The sequence below is a fragment of the Tenrec ecaudatus genome, chromosome 1 (genome assembly GCF_050624435.1).
Source record: "Tenrec ecaudatus isolate mTenEca1 chromosome 1, mTenEca1.hap1, whole genome shotgun sequence".
NCBI lineage: Eukaryota > Metazoa > Chordata > Mammalia > Afrosoricida > Tenrecidae > Tenrec > Tenrec ecaudatus.
Genome location: NC_134530.1, coordinates 42,763,035 through 42,783,431, shown reverse-complemented (window position 1 = coordinate 42,783,431; position 20,397 = coordinate 42,763,035). Strand labels below are relative to the sequence as shown.

Below are 20,397 nucleotides of genomic sequence, written 5' to 3'. Positions count from 1 at the left end.
ACCTCGGAGGGTTTTATGCATTTCTGAAAAAAGAAGCCGAGTGTCTTGTGTGAGTGCATACACACACTGACCCCTTGCTGCTGCCACCACCCACCCACTGGTCGTGGTCATTCTGACCTCATTCGCGAAGTCCTTGGTGTGTGGTTGATGATAATCTGATGATCCGTGTCACATTAGAGTTACGCCCTTGATTTGGCTCCAGTCGTTTTTAAAGGCAGCCAGAGAGCGGAAACTGCATTGAGCACCCTCCTACCTTACAGATGGAGTCCAGGTCAGGTGATAGCAGTGTGGCAGTGGCATGAAGACCAAGGTTACGGCTCACGATGGCACCGTGGCACTCAGTGCCTGACTCAGTCTGTAGAATTCCCTTGACTGGGGTCTTTAAGGAAGCACAGGCCAGGCATTTCTTCCAGAGGACCACTGTGTGAGCTTGCTTGGTTCAAACTTAGCACCAAGGACCTTTTTTGGGAGAAAAGGTTATGAAGTCAACCTAACGCCAGACGCGTACGTGTTTCCCCTTCCCTAGACTGATGGAGGGGATCATGTAGTCCTGACCAGCACAGGGAGGGGTGCACTCCTGTAATGGGCATAAGAGGCCGACAAGCCAAAGCCAGAAGCACCTGGTTGCCTCTTTACAGCACACCCACAGGAGAGAAGCTCCCCGGGTTGAAAGACTTGTTGGTGACTCCTGAGGCCCCGAGTTGCTCTCCTCCAAAGCTTCCCTTAGGGTCTCCTTTCGCTCTTTGCTCAGTACAGCTTTCCTGGGCCTCATGCAAGTGGGAGGACACTGCCTAATGGACAATAAACGTTAGAACCAGAAAGGCCTGAGAGCCTGCTGGAGCCTGGCTCAGATGGTGCGGGAGCTTAGCATGAGTGTTGCCTGATTTAAAATGATTTTTTAAAAGGCTTTTCTGGAAATTTTCTAGCATATAATATAACAACCCCTAATTTACCTATTGCCTGTCTTTACCAGTTACCCTCCCGGGCCAACTTTGTTTCATCTGCCTTTGCCCTCCCCTCCCACCTTCCCCCACTGTCTTGACTTCCTTCACATCAGAAACCTGGTTTCATTTTCAGGAGCACATGGGCTGCCAGCCTCAGACCGTGCCTAGGTCAAAGCTGGCAGAGTTCTGGCTTTGGTTTGTTGAAAATTGTTACATTTAAAATTCTTTAAACTTTTTCCTGATTCAGAAAGTGCGTGTGCAGTAACTGGAAACAGTTCCCTGTCAGGTGAATGTGGAGGGTCTTGTGTGCTCTGAGTTCTCCCCAGGCTACCCTTCCAGCAGCAGAGCCACAGTCCAGGTGGTGGCGCTGCTCAGGGAATGACCTACACACACACACACACACACACACACACACACACACACACACACACAGCCTTCAGCTTCTGCTTTGAAACTCTTCTCTCCCTTGGACTAGGCTGGGGCACATAGCCGAATCTCAGAGATAATGGCATGTCCTCAAATACTCATGTACCTCCACCACACTCTTCCAGGAAGCCTTCCAACAAGCCCACTCTTGGTGTGCTCAGCCCACTGGTGTGAACTGCAGGGGGACAGGTGGCAGCTCTTTCTGGGACTCAGCCAAGAAGGACCTGCCTGCTTGTTCCATTGTTTGTATTTTCTAATTTCAACAAACACTCATTCTAACTCGAAGTGTACTGTAATAGCCTGTATTCTGAATAGATTAGGTAATCGATTAGTAGAATCAAATGCATTCATTGCATCCACATACGGATCCTGAGTCATTCCGTGAAGGGGACCCTCGTGTGGGCACGTGGGGACTTTTCGTTCCGTACTGTTCGTTGGAGCACGGGCTGCATGTACTAGCAGGGGATCACTCCTACTTCAGATCCGGGGTTTCCAGTCGGTTGCGCTGGCCTTCAGTCAGACAGAAATTGACGTTTAACTGCAAGCTGGGTCTTGGAGGAAAAATGCTTCATGTGCCGCCTACAAGCACAGACTATTCTTACACCATTCCTTCCAGGGTCTGTTTCTAACACATTACAAAGGTGTCTTTTAAAGTCTTACGTCCTCCTGCATGATTGTACTTGTCAGGAATGAGTCGTTTTGTTTCAGCTGTGGAAAACCCAGTAGCCACCCACTGGCCAGCTTTACCAGGCCTGTTTAGGAGGCGTGAAGGCAGCAAGAACAGAGTGAAATAGTTCCTGCTGGGGCCTCAAAAAGAAAAACAAAAAGAGAGAGAAACCAGCAACAGCAAACCCCAATGGCCCCCTGAGTGAGTGAGTCAGCAGGGTTAGGTTAGCCCCAGGACCCACCTTGAGGATGACCCATAGTCTAGGAATTGCTTCCGGCCGGACACAGGCTCACCTGGAAAGGTTCACTTGAGTGGAGCTGCTCTGGGAGGTAGCTGGCTGAGCTATTTAAAGGACTGCTGTGTGGTAGAGGCAGAGCCCCAGTGGCGTCCTGGGGCCCCAATTGTGCTGCTAACCGCACTATCAGCAGTTCCAAACCACCAGTCTTTCCACCGGAGAAACTTTCCACTCCCGTAAAGAGTTACAGTCTTGGAGACCAACCGTGCGGTCTACTCTGTCCCAAAACGGTGCAATCAAGAACTTGCACGTTTTTGGCACAGCTTTGGAAGACAGGAGGCTTCTCTGCTGGTAGAATTTGCCCTTTACCCCTTTGCTATGTGGAAACAGGCTGTCCTCAACCAGGCCTTTCCAGCTCCAGCGATGATCAAGCAAAGACTGAAAGACCCACAGGGACTTTGTCAGGGGGAGTTGGGTCTCTAAGGCAGTGGTTCTCAACCTCCCTCATGCTGGGACCCTTTCATACAGATCCTCATGTGGTGGTGACCCCCAACCATACAGTTATTTTCATTGCTACTTCATCACTGTCATTTTGCTCCTATGATGAATCGGCCGACCCTGTGAAAGGGTTCTTTGACCCCCCCAAAGGGTCCTGACCCACAGGTTGAGAACTGCTGCTCTCAGGTTTGCCCTTTATCTCCCCTCTTCTCGGGATGTTGTTGGAAGCCCTCTTGAGAGAGCCCTCTCGCAGATGGACTAGCCCTAGGCCAGCAGCCTTCTCTTTCTCAGGGGCCTCTTACTCAGGACAGTGCTACCATGCTCCATCTCTCCTGGAACTTTTGGGCTTGAATAGACAGCCCTGGTTTTTAACCGCGTGCAAGAATGAGTTCTGCCTGGTGATTCAATCTGCTTTCCATCATTGATTGGAAACGGATTCCTACCCCTGGCCTCTTGCTCTGGATTTAATCTTCCTATGAGAATTAGCTCAGCCGCTTCCTCCCGGCAGAGAGCATCTCCAACATTACCCAACTGCCTATTGGTGGTTAGAAGGGAAATCAAAGGAGTGTGGCCACTCCTCGCTGGTGACCCCGCAGGCCGCCCAGAGGTGGACAGGCGTCCAGTCTGGGCTGCTCTCGTTTGAGCAGCTTGCTGTGTTCGAGAGCTGAGCTGGCCCTGGGCAGATGGACACAGCCACTCTCCTCTGCCAAGTCTCTCTCTAGTGTGGCCTCTCTGGAAAATGGACCAAGGGTATGTTAGTTGGTATGTTAGTTCTGCGTGTGGGAAGCCGGGGTGGTTTTCCAAGTACCCTGATGGACGCCGAGGTGCTGAGATGCTTGGGAAATCCGTGCTGCATTCATGCCCAGGCTCTCCTAAGAGCACTTCCTAATTGAATTTTCTCCTTAAAAACCTGCTTCCCCAAAGCCATTGGGCAGCTGCAGTGTGTTTCTGAAGTGTGAGGAGAATGGCCCAGCTTTTCCTCCAACTTGACTTGCGTGAGAGCTGACCTGCACCGAGCCGCACAGCACGGCTCCATCAACGTGCTTGTGTGCAAGATACCACACGCAGCATCCTCCTCCCTCCCGGGTCTGCTCTGACACGCCTCACTTCTGCACCTTCCAGCCACCAGAGCGGCAACATGTGATTCCATTCAGCATCCACGATCCTCTAAGTGAGGAGTGGGACCTCGAAACCTTGACGTAAGAGGTGGTGGGAGGTAAGAACAATACTGGGATGGACGGGGTCCCCGTCTGGGGCTCCACGGCCAGCCGAGTATGTGTAGGCCGTCCAAACACTGCTGCTCCCTTGGGGTCAAAGGTTAGAGGGGAAAGTGAGTTGCTCCCCACCTCCCCTTCGAGGGCAGCCTCCAGCAGCCAGCTGTCCTGCGGCACCTCCCACCAGTGCTGTCCCCGATTGATCGATCGGGGGGGCAAGCACAGGAAACTTGGCGAAGGAAAGCAGAGATGTTTTCTCTGTGTGTCCTGAGCTCCCCAGGGGGGCCTTGTGAGGCGGGCATGGCTGCGGTCCCTGGTAGAGTTCAGTGATGGACAGGAGCATTCCTAGCTTTAGAACACTAGCAGGCTGTCTTGCTGTGACCGGCCCGGCCTGGCCCAGTGTGCCTGGATCCTAATGGCTTTGCCGATTACGGAGATTCTCTGTTTCATATCAGATCTTGAAGACGCAAGCTGCTCAGGCCGGAGGCAGTCAGTGCTCCCCTTTGTCCCTCAGTGGGACTTCTTGAGGCCGCACTCAAAAGCTGCCTCAGGACAGTGTCTCCCTCCAGGGGCTCGTGGGTGCTCGCTGCGCCTGGGCGAGAACACGCATCCGAGGAAGGCATGCGTGCACCAGCTGCAGAGGTGCCCAGGACGGGAACCAGAGAGGTGGGCACCATTTCTTACCCTACTCTCAGAGTCAGGCTGTGAGGGCTCCTGGCCTGAGCCCGAATAACATTTCTGAGACTCATGGAAGGCCCCTTCATGCCAGCAAACTTGCTTTCAATACGTGTTGCCAGTCAGTGGATTTACGTGTCTGAATGACACAAAGCTCACCTGAAAAATGGAGCATTTTCCTTCTGAAAGCATGCTCATCCTGTGAGCCCCTCAGGATTCCCGCCTTGTGAGAGCTGTGTGCCCCCCGAGTCTCTGCAGGCCGCAGGTCATCGGCCGAGGGGCCGCTCATCCTGTTGGCAGAAGGCCAGGGGCCTTCCTTCTGAAACTTTACCTGATCTCCTTTTACCTTCGAATTGTTTTCTCTTCCCGCTCCTGTTGACTTAGGGAGCCATGACTATGTTCCAGATATATGTTCATGTGGGGTACAGCCTTTTTACACAGTATGTATGTGTTACACTCTTTTGTGGTTACAAAACTCTTAACTATATAACCATCGTCAAACAGCCCTTCCACTGTAGCCTCCTACGCATGCTGTGGGCCTGATAAAGAGTGTATGCAACGGGTGCGGGCATAGTCTGTGAGAAAATAGGGTGTGTCTGCTTCATCTTTAACATTAACGGTGTGCTGTTGGCTCACTTATTGCCTACACTGTAGATTGGGAGGCCGGAGGCTCCTGGGTCACCCAGCTGGAATCGAGTGGAGTCAGGATCTGAACAAAGACACAGCCTCACTTACTTGTGGCTCAATGGTTGAAGAGCTGAATGTGAACTAATACTAGCTGGATGTCCAGTGACCCAGGTCCCCTGCTTCTGGAGACTCTGAAACAAGGAAGTGGTGATGAGGCTCAGGATAGGGGCCGGGGCCTGGCTGAATCAACTGGTCTGTCTGCCAGGCAGTTTGAGGTGGTTGATAGACCTTTTTTTTTTTTTTTTTAATAGTTTCATTAGGCCTTCATCCACATGTCATATACCATATAGACTCAAGTATAAATAGATTTTTTCAACACACTTTTTGTGGTAAAATTTGGTGCCTCGGCTGATAATTTGGGTTGGCTTATACTCAAGTGTATGTGGTAAATCAATAATTTGGTAGGCCTACCTTTAATCTCAGCTCTAGTGCCAATCAAATGGGTGGAAAACCACCCACCTCTGTGCCCCAGCTTCTGAGAATAATAATAGTATTTACTTTGGAGGATATTTTTTTAATGGGTAGCACAAGGCTTTATTTAGCTGATTTTCTTCTTCCTTGATGCCCTGGTGGCAAAGGGTTAGAACTGGTAACAGCCAAGCTACACGTTCTAACCCACCAGCCCTTCTGCAGAAGAAAGATGTGGCAGTCAGCTTCCAGCGTGATCTGTAACCTTGGAGACCCTGTGGGACAGGCAGTTCTGCTCTGTCTTAGATGAGCTGGCACTGACTTGACAGCAGTGTGTTATTTTTACTTTTTATAAACACAACGTTTCATTGACTTCTAAATGTAGCTTCCAGCAGCTGATTGCCTTCTTCAAATTGTGCAGTAATTCTCCATACCTTTTCCCAAGTTATCCCATCATCCTTAACACATGTGCAGTGCAGCCTAAGCAGAAGTCCCATCTCCCCCGTACCCCTTCCCCCTGTGGACCACTAACTCCTCTAGGTTCCTATAGAGTGGATTGTTTTTAAGATAAGATATTGGCAAATAAAGCACTGAGAACTGTGCCTGGCACATAGTAAGTGCCTTACTAAGTTTTAAGTATTTTCATTCATGCATTTCACACCCTTGATCCATCGACTGCCACAGAGTAGGTGCTGGGTTAGGTGCTCTGTGTACCTGGTCCATGTCTGGAGCAGTTGTATGAAGGAGGCGTCAAGAGGTTGGAGGGAAAATTCCATTATCTTTCCTTTCCACCTTTTCCACACACTTTTTGAAGTGCCCTTGAATGATGCGGCAGTCGGCAGGGCCCACCGCTGGAGGTGGTGATAATGAGCGATGCTGTTCAGTGTTTGGGGGTAGTTCCTGCTTAACACCAAGATATTTGGAAACTGGGATTTGTCACTCACTTCTTTAATTCTTTATTGTTCATTGAAGGCCTGTGCTCTCCGAGCCGAACACTCGGTGGTCAGCTCTCTTGAGATCCAGCAGTCAGTATCAGATGGAGCAGGGAAGGAGAGAGAGGTTCGCAGCTGTGAAAGCATGTCTTCTGTTGCCAAGCGGGCCACTAGATCTCAGGGACTGCGGTTATTGACGCAGGAATAGTGCTTTCTGATCGGACTCAAAAGAACCCAGAGAGAGTGGCCTTGGACAGTTTGGTTTTCAGTCCCTTTTCCTTGCGAGAAAGCTGGGACTTTGTACTCATAAAGATGGCAGTCTTGGAAACTCACAGGGGCCTTGTCCTTTGGGGCCACTGCCCTTTAGGGTCACTAGGAGTTGACATCAACTCAATGACAAGTCAGTTTTTTGTCTGTTTGCTTTTTATGGTTACTCACTTGCAGAGGCTTCGGGCAGTGTTATATGGTGGAGATTTTGTTCATTTTATTCCACACGGGAAAATACATTAAACCATTATGTCTTCTAAGATTAAATTCCCTATGGGAGGATTTGTATTGTACACTTAGTATTTTTCCAGGGACGTTGTGAGTTTTGTAGTGGATCATGAATGCGGCGGACTGTTGACGGCAAGGGTAGCAGTGTGAACCCATCAGTTGCTCTTTGGGAGAAAGATGGGACTTCCTACTCCAAGAAAGAGTTAGTCCTTTGATGCTTACCTTCTCCACACAGTTGCTGAAGACAAAATTGGTGCATAAGCACATGTGGTGAAGAAGGCGGATGGTGCCTGGCTATTGAAAGATAGAGCGTCTGGGGTCTTGAAATTTTAAAAAGTACCCATCTAGCAGGAAAGCAAATAAGTCCTCACGGAAGAAACACATCAGTCTGTGTGATCATGAGGTGTCAATGGCATCAGGTATCAGAAGCTCCAAAGCAAACAAGGATATCGATGCAAAAGAGGGGGGTTTGGAGTGGAGACCCAAAGCCCATCTGTAGACAATTGGACATCCCCCCCATAGAAGGGTCACAAGGACGGGATGATTCAACCAGGGTGCGGTATAGGAAACACACATCATGCCTCTAGTTCCTGAATGCTTCCTTACCCCACTGCCATGACTCAGTTCTACCTTACAAATCCAGCCTGACCGAGAACACATACGGGAGCTCTCTCGACACATGGAATTCAGGACAGATCAAACCCTCAGGAGCAGTAGTGGGAGTAGTGATATCATGAGGGTAAGGAGATGGGGGAGAGGGAGGGGGGGAAAGGGGGAACCCATCACAAGGTTGGATATGTAGCTCACCACTCCAGGAGGATGAATAACAAATGTGGGTGAAGGGAGACAATGGATAGTGTAAGACATGAAATAATATATAATTGATCAAGGATTCATGAGCAGGGGGAGGGGCTCAAGTTGAAAGAAAATGTTTTGGAAAAGTTGATGGCAACATATGTACAAATGTGCTTAATACCATTGAATGTGGATGGTTATAAGATTTGTAAGAGCTCCCAATCAGTCTTTTCAAGTCTTCCAACACAAAGGGGGCCAAAACGACTTGTAGTCTCAGAAACCCACAGGGGCAGTTTTACGCTACCCTAAAGCATGGCTGTGAGTCAGAATCATCGGCTCAGTGGCAGCACGTGAGTCTGATAATCTCTCCAAACGTTTTACTGCAAGATAGGTATTATGTGTTCATATAATTGAATAAGTTGATGCTTGCAGGTGAAGGGCTTAACCCAGACCACCGTTGCTGGGAGGTGGCAGGTGTAGGGTGTAAACTTGGATCTCTCCTATGCGCCAGTTCCTTTTGCTACTACAGACCTGCAGGGTGGTCAGTCGGCCGTAGGTCTTAGAAATTGAAGTCAGAGGACTCATTTTGAGGCCGCTCCCTGCCTGCTGAGTTGTGAGGTGAACTGGGAGAGGATTGATCATGGCCATGAATGAACATACGTGTCACAGCCAGCTAAAATGTTGCCTGGTTGTTTTCCTAGCGCTCTGTTTGGGAGTTTTGAGGTAGTTTCTGCTGTACTCCGTTGTGCCCCACCCTTGGTGACATTGTATGAAACAGCACCATAAGGACTTGCCCTTGGAGCTGGAGAGGGCAGATAGAGACAGCCAGTGGACTCTCTCAGGCTTATTCAGACACCACATCTGAAATAGGCCAGGAGCCTAGCAAAGAAATGGGCTGAGTACTTTGATGCATAAACATTATGCTCTGTTTTCTTCCAGCTTAACTTTGGACCTAAGTCGCAAGAAAGGCTGCCCCCTTCTAGATGAAACAGCTTGCTTTTTTCCCCCCTCGAGACCTGTCCATGTGCAAGTTGGACTCAAGGCCGTGTGCAATGCTTTATTGGAGGAACCCCCTGTCCAAGTGTTAGCGACTCCATCCAGACCAACTAATACATCTGTTGGGGAGGAGGTTTATGGGAATTGGCAGCTTCTGCTATGAAGAAGGGAGTTGAGCACAATGATCGACATAGAAACAGCCCCCCTGTCCCAGGGAGAACAACAGAAAAGTGGGTGAAAGGAGACAGTGGTCTGTGTAAGACATGAAAAAAATAATTTCTAAATTGTCAAGGGTTCCTGAGGGGGAAGGGGAAGGAGCTGATATTAAGAGCTCAAGTAGAAGGACAGTGTTTTGAACATGATGACGGCAACAAATGCACAAATGTGCTTGACACAGTGGATGGATTGTGATAAGAGCTGTAAAACAGCCCCAATAAGATTATTTAAAAAAACAAAAGATTAAGTGGGAAGTAGGGGATGGTCAAGAAGATGCCTTTCTTCTTGAGGTGATTAGGATATTCTAAAATTAACTGATGCTCATTGCACAACTATGATTACAAATTAAAATTCTTAAATCATATACCTTAAATATGCACTGGAATTATACATCAATAAATCTTATTTATTTTATTTTTTTTTAATCTTATTTTCTTTTTAAAGAAAAGAAAGAAATTTTAAGTGGGAAGCAGCCCTGTCTTGCATTCTTCTCTGGCAGCCTGGGGCCAAGTCATGCAGGCGTTTTGAGCCTCTGTTTAGGAACCGGAGCAATAGTGCCCTCCTCCTGGAGTGGTTGCGGGACAGGCTCTCCTAAACCCTGGCGTGCCAGGGCCCGGTGCGCACTAAGTCCTTACCACATTTCAGTTGGCTTCTCTTGCTCTTTTGAAATAGCTTTGCTCTTTGGATGCTTGGCTTCTTGCTCCATAAAGAACAATTAATTTGGAAAATAAAAGTTATGTAGATTGATATATAAGTATTCTTAATAATGACATTTTAAAAATTCTGAATGTAGAATTGAGTTTAAATAGTGTTGTCATTTTTATTTATGACTGGTGACCAAACTATAAGCAGATCCCCCAAAACAAACCCATCGCCACTAAATCACTGCTGATCCCTAGCCACTTCCTGGAGTAGAGTAGAACCGCTCCCTGTGTTCCCGCAGCTGTGGGTCCCACAGGAGCAGAAGCCCAGCTGTCTTCCATTGGGGTGGCTGATGACCTTGAGCTGCTGACCCTGTGGTGAACAAGCCTACTGCATAATCCACTATGCAAGCAGATAGAAAGCACTTAAAAAGTATTGATTCAGGCCCCTTTCATGTACTATTTCTGATCCTGGGTTTTAAAATCTGGAAGGGACAGGGAGGTATGCCCAAGAGTCAGGGTTCCAGATGACCCAACTGGCTCACCAGGAGAACCAGGCACTGGTTTTGTCCTGGAGTGCCTCCCTGCCTCAGGCACCCCTCGCTTTCTGTGTGCACGAGTCAGTGCAGGTAGGCAGCACTTGCCTTTAGACTGAGTGCTCAGTGGGAACAAGGGTTTGGTAGAACCTTCGAGCTTCACTGTGGGATTCAGGGCAGGGAGCAAGCCAGCTGTGGGCGAGGGGCTTCCTGGAGGTGGGCGTACAGGACGAAACAGGATCTGCTGTACAAAGGAGGCCAGACTCACTGCCATCGAGTTCGTTCCAACTCAAGGACCCAATAGGACAGGTTGAACTGACTCGTGGGTCTGCAAAAGTATAACTGTCTACGGGGACAGACAGCCTTGTCTTTCTCCCACAGAGAAGCTGGTGGTTTCAAACTGTTGACTTTGCAGGTAGCAGCCCAAGCCATAATCATGATGCCACCAGAGCACCTCATAGGGGCGGCAGAACACCCAAATTAACCCGGACTCACTGTCCTGCTAAGCGGATGCTCTGCCTTTGCCACGTACGACGCGCCCTCACACTCTTTCTCCAGGATCCCAGGTTGCGGTACTTCATTCAGAATGGTTGCCGCTCGATCAGCTCTGAGCTCGACAGAGAAAAGGCCGTTCTGAGGGTCCACATGTGTTGGGCTGTCAACATGGAGCCCAAACGGACTTTTTGTCATCGTCAGTACACAAACTACAGCAAAATAGAGTGTGACTCATCTTGGATCTTGCACTTCCTGAAGAGGATGTGTAAGGGAAAACCTGAGGGCTGTTGGGGCGCCTGGCACAGGGCCTGGACTAAATTGTGCTCCAGAATAAATACTCCATGGGAAGGGGCCTGGGCATTCTCCTTGCTGCATTGGGGGTGGGGGGGAGTGAATTGGAAGGGGGGTTAGGTTTGGGGACACCCTCCTTAGGCTGTCCCATTTGCCTGGTTTTGATGGCCTTGGATGAGTTTGGAAACACCAGCGACCCAGGAGGAGGTTAACTGGTGGTGGTGCCCAGGGCGGGAGAAAAGGAGCCAAAGGGGGGTTCAGCAGGAAAACGGAACCAGGAACACGGGAAGAACAGAAAAGCATTCTCTTCCAAAGGCATTATCCTTCCTTGGTTTTTGGAGCAGGGAAACCAGCAGCCCCGTGCAAGCTGTCACACTCAGGGTCGGGGCTAGGGAGGGGGCAGGTTGTGTGGGGTGACTGCTGTGGACATTTGCCCTCCTTTGTTGGTTTTTAATGACTTGGAAACTGAAGTTACGCTCCACCCACCTTTCTAGAGACTCCTGGCAGCCTAAATGGAAAACCGGCGTCAAGCAAGGGAAATATCAGGGGAAAGGGCCTGTGTGCACCCAAAAAATGTTATGTCTTACCAGATAAGCTCTGTGCTGCGCTGTGCTGTGTGGGAGAGCTCCTCGCATGAGGGAGAGTGGAGTGGGGGTGCCCCCCAATGGGCATCGCACCGCATCTTTTTTTCTGTGGCCTTGCAAGGTAGAGATCCTGGTTAGTCCCATGTTTAAGTGGATCGAGGCTCTGAGGGATTAATTGGTAACTTACGTAGTCCCAGGAGCCTTGGTGGTTCACTGGGTTAGGCAGTGGACAGCTCACCACAGGCCAGCAGTTGGAGACCACCAGCTGCTCCCTGGGGACTTTCTCCTCCCGGCAAGAACCCCCAGAGGTTCTGCTACCCTGCCCTGAGTTTTGCTTGGTGCCCTGTGACAGGCCCAGTGTGGGGGAGAGTAGGGAAGATTATGCCACACCTGTACCATGACAGCCGTAGACTGCCTATGGGCGAAGGTGAACAGCTACACACCCTCAACCTGGAAAAGCCACACTGACCTTTATACAACACCAAGCTTTTGGTGTACACATTGAGCCTGTGGTCCTCAAGTTAGGAATTGGTGGTTTATTCTTCTCCCAAAGTTATTTGCCAATTTTTTAAAAAACAGGAATGGATTTCTAGTTTTCTGTTTTCTTGAGCTATACCGGATTAGATGCAGCACATCAGCTGAGGAAGTGCAGCTGACAGCCTGACAGAAAAGGCCAGGGAGTGAGGAGTGCAGACAAAGGACTTTTTTCAGATCTGGATGCTCCTCACAGCCTCCGCCAGCCAGTAAGAGATGATTTGGCTATGTGTCGAATTGTCCTGGGTGAAAGATTGCCATGTTTTAGGATTTTAAAAAAAAAAATTGGTCTTTTGGTTATCTGGAAAAGTCACTTTGAATCATGGCAAAGTTGGGGTACTGGTCAAGCTCAGTGGCGAATGAAGAGCAGCTTAGAGTCCTTGTTTGTCCTCCGGGCACCCTGCTGCCCTCGTCCTTAGACCACGTCGGACAAGCAGGCCCCAGCACCATAGTGGTGAACGCGTGGCCCAAGCGGGAAGATAGCATGGTGTGCAGAAGATAGGGATTCAAGAGCCAATTCTGCCGTGCACTGTGTATCCTTGTAAAACTTTCTCTGGCGTGCGTTGTGCCTCTGAAAGGAGGGGCCAGATTGAGATGGCCTGGAACCGTCTGTTAGAGACATCTAGACATCTGTAGAGGAGAGATGGCAGCAGCTACGTTGTCATGGTGCGTGACGTGACAGTGGCCCAGCTAGGTTATGTTGGCATACAGTAGACCCAGCAGGCCAGAGTCGGCTTGGCCCTGCAACTCTGTCCAGCACTCGGTTTCCCTGGGGGACGGCGAATGCCGTGTTTGCGTTTAGTGAGGCAGCGCCCTTCCCTCCCAAAGGATGGAACCAGGCGGCAGGCAGGCAGTGGAAGACACTTTTCTCGTTATTAATCTAAAGCGAGCAGTTTTCCAGAGTGACCTGAAGGTGAGTGATTGGCCAGCCCAGCCTGTGAATCTTTCCCCAGATAGCCCCCAGCACAAATTGTTCCTGAGCCACAAGGCAGGAAACAGACCCCACTTTTAAACAGAGTTGCCGATTGGGTCACAGATTACACAAGACAAACTGTCCTGAAGTTAGACTCCATGGGTTTGCGATAGAGCGCCAGGGCTCCAGCAAAGTTTACCTTTGGGATGTCTATGAAGTAATTTTTTTTGTGTGCTAAGGCTCGATAATATAAACAAGTAAAGATCATGATGAACTTAAGAACAAACTGTGAAGGCCTCGGGCCTGTGGTTGGCTGTGTGCGTCCAGGCAGATGCTGTTGGAAATACTGGGAACAGTTCAAGTGTCTGTATGTCCTGGAATTTACAAGCACTGTGTGTTTGTGTTTAAAAGGACACACAGCCGTGTACTCTCTAGTTGAGGCTCTTGTGCCATCTTCTAGCTTAGGTGTCCTCAAACTATGGCCCGCGGGCCACATGCGGCCCACCGAAAACATTTATCTGGCATGCCGGGCGTTTTTGTCCCGTTTGTTTTTTTACTTCAAAATGAGATATGTGCAGTGTACATAGGAATTTGTTCGTAGTTTTTTTTAAACTATAGTCCAGCCCTCCAACGGGTCTGAGGGACAGTGAACTGGCCCCCTGTTTAAACAGTTTGAGGACCCCTGTTGTAGCTGGTGGCCGTAATGAGCTATTTGTTCTGCCTCTTAAATGTCTCTGTCCCTCCCACACAGCCAGAGCCCTGGTTTCTGTTAAGCATAGGGTCCCAAACATACTTGGCTTCCAACCCCCTTTCAGGGGAAATTTTAAAAAATTACTCCCCGCCCCTCAGCAATGAAACACTTTTGGACTTTAGCCCTTTCTCCAGGATAAAGCGTAATTATCTGCTTTTGTGGAGCCCTGGTGGCAGAGTGGTTGTGAGTTGGGATCTAACCACAAGGTAGGCCGTATGAAACCACCAGATGTTCCTGGGGAGAAAGGCGGAACTTTGAACGCCCGTAAAGGGTTCCCACCATCTTGGAAATTCCCAGTGGCAGAAGTACCCTGCCCTAGAGGGCTCCTGTGAGTCGGCATCCACTTGCTGGCTGTGAGTTTTTTCAGCTCTGCTTTTGCAGCGTCCCCTGCCACCACAGCCCATCTCATCCTACAGTTCCCTAACCATCCTGTCTGTGGCTTTTGCAGCATAACGTACACCCCCAACCCCTGTGGTCTGAAGTAATAATGACCCTTTAACTCAGCTTGCTCCTGTGGGTCAGGCAATGAGGCCCATGGTTACCTGGTTCTGACTTGGGGATCATCTATCTGGATTGCAGTTGGACTGCCGAAGCTGGAACCATGGGGGGAGTCCTCATGTCCTTGTCCCAGAGTCTCTCCATGTGGCTTATCAGCGTGAGCTGCTTGGGCTTGGGCAGCTGAAACTGCGTGTGGCTTGGGGCCCCCACTTTTTTATGGCCCAGACTCAGTACGCTCGCCTAGGGTCATTTTCCCTGTGGATAAACAGTCCCCAAAGTTTTCCCATTCCCAAGAGGAGAGAGCCGGGACTCCGCCCTGCCGCTAACCGGCTGGTGGCCGGAGACTACCCGAAGAAAGCCCGACTTTGAAACCAGCCGTTGAAAATCCCGTGGCGCACATAGAGGGTTCCCACGAGTAGGAACCGACTTGGTGATGGTTTTCATTGTTGTTGCTGTTAACCCTTCAGGAAAACTCGTAATGAACAAAGAACAACCTACCTGTATATAGAAAAGGAGCAAAATTGGGCTGAGACCTGGGATGGAGCCTGGGTCTAGTTAGGAAGCCACTGTCCCATGCACATAAGCTCAGACTAGCCCCTAAAGTTAGATGTATGGCCCAGGGCCTCTTCTCACTGAGCCCCCAACTCCTGAGCCCACCTCACTCCCTTCTCTGCAGCAGAGACTCCTGTCCCGCCCCGTGCCCCTCCCAATGATGTCTGGCTTCTGTCCTCCTGTTCATCCTACAACACTGCAGTTCACATAGCCCTCTGTGAAATCTTTTAGGGTTCTTCATACCACTTAAGTATGCCTGTATTAGAACACTTAACCACATTTGTGGGTAGGTTTGTCTATTGCCCTAGACTTTATCCTATGTGATTTTTTTGTTCATTGTTAACTCCATCCAAGAATCAAATACATTTTATTTCCTGGTGATTTTCAAATCAGACTTTGCCCTCTTGATTCATCTGCTAGGCTGAGTTTTACTGTATGCAAAAGATTTAATAGCTTTATCAGGAATGTGAACTCTGGCTGGGTTTTTCAGACTATTGTGTTTAGTATAAACTGATTTGCTATTCTGAACAGTTGTTCCAGGTCAGTGTGGGCAGTTTTCATACTTGTTTCCAGGAAATTTCATCCAGTTTTATGGGTTTTTAAAATTTTTTAATTTTATGGTTTTTTAAGTCATGTGAAAAATTAGCACAAATTTAAACCTCTCTGACCTAATTTATATTGCTAATATATGAAAATGTAAAACCCACCCACTGGGACCTGGCCCACTGAAAGTGGGAGTCACCATCCCCTTCCTGTCCTCTGCTGGTTCTCCCTTGGCTTTTCTCCTATTGACTTTGACTCCACCACAAAGCTTCACGACAGGAACTTTGTTGCAGTCACCATTCATCATGTAAATAGTGCTGTCACCTAGGAAACACCTTATCAACAGTTGTCAAATGGCAAATCAAATGGACAGGATTCAGAGAATGAGATCCATTGGTCTCCTTCAACAATGTGCCTTTGGGAGGTGGAACAGGGCGGGGTGGGGGGTTAACATGGGGAGACTGGGCCAGGATCAGTTCATTAGTGTTTAAGAGAGCCATCACCTGGGGAGCTGCGTCCATGGGTAAGTTTGCCAGGTAAGTCAAAAGCACAGGCCAGAGGACGGATGAACCACAACCATGAGGGTAGGAGACCCAGGGAGAGTCATTGGTACATGGGACGAAGTACAAATTAATGTATTGTGAGCTGTGTAGCCGTCATACTGCCTTGTGATTATTTACTGTTTAGTAGACAGTTTGTCCCCTAAGGGGTGCGCCTTAGGTCGGGCTGGCCATCAGTTGGCCCTCAGCAAGTGTCTGTTGGATTGAAGCCTAATTGAGAATCTATAAGGAAGGTGGCGCTGAGAAATGTACTTTCATGTTTGTGCACTGGGCTGAAATCTGGGACAGTGATTCTGTAGGGGGAGGGGGAGGCCCACAGGGCTCCTGGGAGTGCCATCCAGAAGGACTCTCGGAGGCCCTCTCATCCAGACCCCTGGTCACAGGCACATGGTCATCCCAAGTTGTGTATACAAGATAGGGCTAGTGACAGCAAGCTAGGGCTAGTGACAGCAAGCTAGGGCTAGTGACAGGTTGGGCTTTGGGCTCTGTTTTATGTATGGTTGCCAGTGAGTCTCTAACAAGTGCTGTCAAGTGGGCCCCGACTCAGTGACCCTACATGCATCAGAGTGTGAGCCACCTCAGCCCTGTGCCACCCTGACAGTTCTGTCTGCATCCATTGTCACAGCCACCATGTCGGTCCATGCCGTCAAAGGTGGCAGTCTGCTCTGTAAGGCTTACAACCTGGGGAGCCCTCGGGCTGGACCAGTTCCACTCAGTCCTGCAGGGGCTCTTGAGTTGGCATTGGCTCTGCAGATTTTATTTTGGTTTAAGCGTCCTATCAGCCTGTCTGTGTTCTGGAACCTAACTGTGGTGGTAATATTTCTCCCCATAACATGGCCAAACCCATGTCCCTGTGGCCTTGGCCAACATGTGTTGGCATAGAAGTGCGTGCCACAAGTAAGGAATTTATGGTTTCAGAGTATGTCATTAAACCAAACAAGGGCTAGGGTTTCTTGTGGTTAGTCACTCTCACTCTCTCTCTCACGCACACACACACACACACACACACACACCTACCTTTTATAAATTAGCACTGTCTTAGGCAAGGGACAGGGTTTGGAGCTTTGGGGTGCATATTGTAACCAGTATCAGAAAATGAAGTTGGCTTCATTGAACCACTCTGTTGCATGGGCTGTGTTGTACCTTTGGTGACTGCAAAGTGTCCGATGGCCTCCATGTGGTTAATGCCCCAAAGGTTACATGTCATCACAACCACACATGGCATTGCCATGATTGTTTTGTGTCTTTTACAAAGACTCATTAGGGTGTGATTCAGGTTTTATAACAATCCCAGAAATTGGTCTGAGCAGAGCAGATTCCAGATACAAATCAGATCAAGTCCCTGATTGGTGCTGCCGGGGTGCCATCTGCCTGCCTTGCTGTCCTGGCATAAACATGTCTTTACCGTTTTACCTGGGCCGCTTCTCTCACCTGTTCTTGTTGCTCCTCCTGCACTCTGGTCTTCTGTGCTCCAGGCCACTGTGAGCCCAGGTGGCCGTGCACTTTCCTAGTTTTGCCCTTGGCTTGGTCTTCTCCCTCCCCACCCAGCCCCTTTTTAATTATCCCAGTATTGGACTAGGATGCCTGGTTTCCTACTCCCCGGAAGAGTTAAGTCTTGGAAACTCACGGGCACAGAGGTTTCCCCGCCCCATGCCCCGCAGCAGCCGGGACCACAGCTGCCATACTTGTCGTCCAAGCTGCCATCTAAAGTGAGCCCTCAGCTCAAAGGGGGCCAGGAGCTGGTCTTGTTGGGAAAACTGGTTGTTGGGTACCACAAGGTCACGTACAACTCGTAGCGCCCCCTGTGGTCTCCTAGGCTGTCAGCGGGACAGAGGCCGCTTGCCAGGTCTTTTTCCAGTTGGGCTGTGGAATGGGTTCAAGCTACCAAGGCTTAGTCGAGGGCTTTCTCATGGGCATCACAGCGGTTCCTGTGGGGAGGTGGGCCAGACGAAGCCCTCTCTCTCCTCTTCCCAGTCTGGGGTTTTGAAAGGGGAAAAGAGGCTGCAGAGCAGACCCCTAGCTGCAGGCTCTCGCCTTCCCCTGCTTGAAGACCACTGCGAAGCCCCTTCAGCCTGGATGTGCGTTCTGGCACCTGCTCTTTGCTCGGCTCTCTCCCTGGCGTGGAGCTCCCAGGAACTGGCCTGGTGACTTCACAGGAAAAAGCAGGCTCAGAGCAGAACCAGCTGGAAGTGGGTGCGGCCGTCCCCCGCCTTCGCCCAGGCAGGCAGGCAGCCAGAAGCCCACCAGGCTTGGAGGTGTGGGTAGAAAAGGGGAGCGGGGCTGTTCGAGTCCTTCCCAGTGCTTCCGCGTCAGGTGGGGCGTGGTCACCCAGGCCCTGGTTGGGGTCTCCTCAGATGGCTGAGTACGTTGGAGAATCGGTGGACAAGTGACAGCTGAAAGAATGCATTTTTAAAGGTTTTGATGTTTCTGTCGGCAAAACTGACGGACACTTGTTTTGTCCTTGTCCACAGAGTGACCAGCAGCTGGACTGTGCCTTGGACTTAATGAGACGCCTGCCTCCGCAGCAAATCGAGAAGAACCTCAGTGACCTGATCGACCTGGTACGTGCCTGCTTCATAGGGTTTCATGGTGGCTTTCGTGTCGCTTTTTTTCCCAGGCCGGATTCAAAATACACAGGAAGCTTTCTCTCTCCCCAGCTGGACACTGAGCTCTGAGATTCTTCCAGACAGAGAGACGATGAGCTTCAGATGGCTCGCTTTTCTTTTCTTTTCTTTTTTTTTTTTTAGCTCCATCTGTGCCGATCAAAAGTGAGCTGGGAGTTTGTGAAGTTGATTATAGACGCCGGTGCCTCCCCCCGAACCACTCTGCCCTCATTTCCTAGCCCCTGCACCTCAGCGTGGTCTCGGGGGTGCCGTACATAGCCGCAGCCTCTCAGCACCGTCCGCAGCACCAGGCTCTATTACCTTCTCATCTGTTCTGTGTGTTTATCCAGCCAAAGCTGGGCAGACACCTCCCCTGTCACGTCTTCAGTGGCTTCTCCATTTCTGGTGTGGAAATAATCTAACAAGCAAAGGCCTGGCTTCTAAAGAGCACATCACAGCTTTGTTTAAAATCCATCAGTTCCTTTTTTCAGACACAAAATGATGATCTCAAAATCTTGCTTCAGCTTAACTGGCGCCATAATGTTATATGAAAATGCTCAGAATATTTATTTTAAATGTTGCCTAAGATACTGTCAGGTAAATTACTAACATTTAGAAAGTCATGGAGAAGAAAAGGAGGCTGGGCTGGGACCAAGCTTCAAGAAGCTAACAGCGCGAGCCTAGATCTTTTGGCTGGTGAATTCCGACATCAGGACTGGAGCCAGGATCCTCGGGCGCCCCAGGTCCTCTGGTGCCCATCCCTCCACTTGGGGTTTGCCCAGTGGGAGTGGGAGCCTCTGTCGCTTGTTTTCACATTTTCGGGGCCGAGTCATACATTTGGGATTGCAGAGGAACTCTGCTGACGTTTAAGCATTACTCCCTATGTGAGGTTGGATGACTCCAGCGGGGGGCATAAGTGTGAGAAACGTGAGGGGGGCTGGGAGCAGTCTGGACCGCTGTGGCTAGAGCACACAGTCTTTCTAGGGACCTAACGAGATAGGTCAGATCAGTAGGGTGTGCCCTTAAAGGCGAGAGGGAGGACTTGCCTTTGTTCTGTGTGCAGTGCAGCCCTTTGCTGCTGGCCGAGGGCTGTACATAGCTCTCCGTATCCTCACGAGGAGGCGCAGTGCACACGCATCGTGCTTCTCACTGGCAGAAACGCATGCGCGCCCGTATGGGGAAGGATTGGGAGTAAAGTGAAGATGATCATCAGATGCTTCATTGGGCCCCTTGGCTTCCCTACTGCCACAAGGCCGGAGTCAGGCGTTGGTTATTCTTCCCCCAACGCTCCACTCTTCTGCTGGACTCAGTCATTTGTCGCAGTGCTCACAATTACGGGCGTTTTCCAGGAAGTGGACAGGTCACCACAAGTCCTCATCAGCAAAGAGTGAGGATACAGTCACCCATCCACTGCAATGCTTCTCAGCCAGCAGCCAAGCTTCTCTCTGGTTCTCTCTTTCAACCATTGATGGTCCCTTGACCCCGTCTCAGTGCTGCTCCCCAGCTCTGTCTCCTGACCTCTGGGGCTTGGGTCTGGTGCCTCTGGTCTCGGCCTAGAACATGCTCTGCTGTTGGCTTTTCTTTCCGTGGCCCGGGTTTCTTCCTGTGCATCTGAGATCGCTCCTGTCCACATAGAGAGGTGGTTGTCTTTCAGCAGACCCTCCCCCAAGGAAACGAAGGGTGATGACTTGGTTCACTCCCTCTGCTC

The 20,397-nt window shown here is 50.0% G+C and overlaps 1 protein-coding gene across 2 annotated transcripts in view; it reads left to right on the top strand.

The window, feature by feature from the left end:
- CAPZB (capping actin protein of muscle Z-line subunit beta) overlaps positions 1 to 20,397 on the top strand; it is a 130,408-nt gene that overhangs the window by 39,268 nt on the left and 70,743 nt on the right. For both annotated transcript variants that reach the window (XM_075551439.1, XM_075551446.1), the window contains exon 2: positions 18,558 to 18,647. In XM_075551439.1, the coding sequence (XP_075407554.1) occupies positions 18,558 to 18,647 (90 nt within the window). The remainder of the gene's footprint in view (positions 1 to 18,557; positions 18,648 to 20,397) is intronic.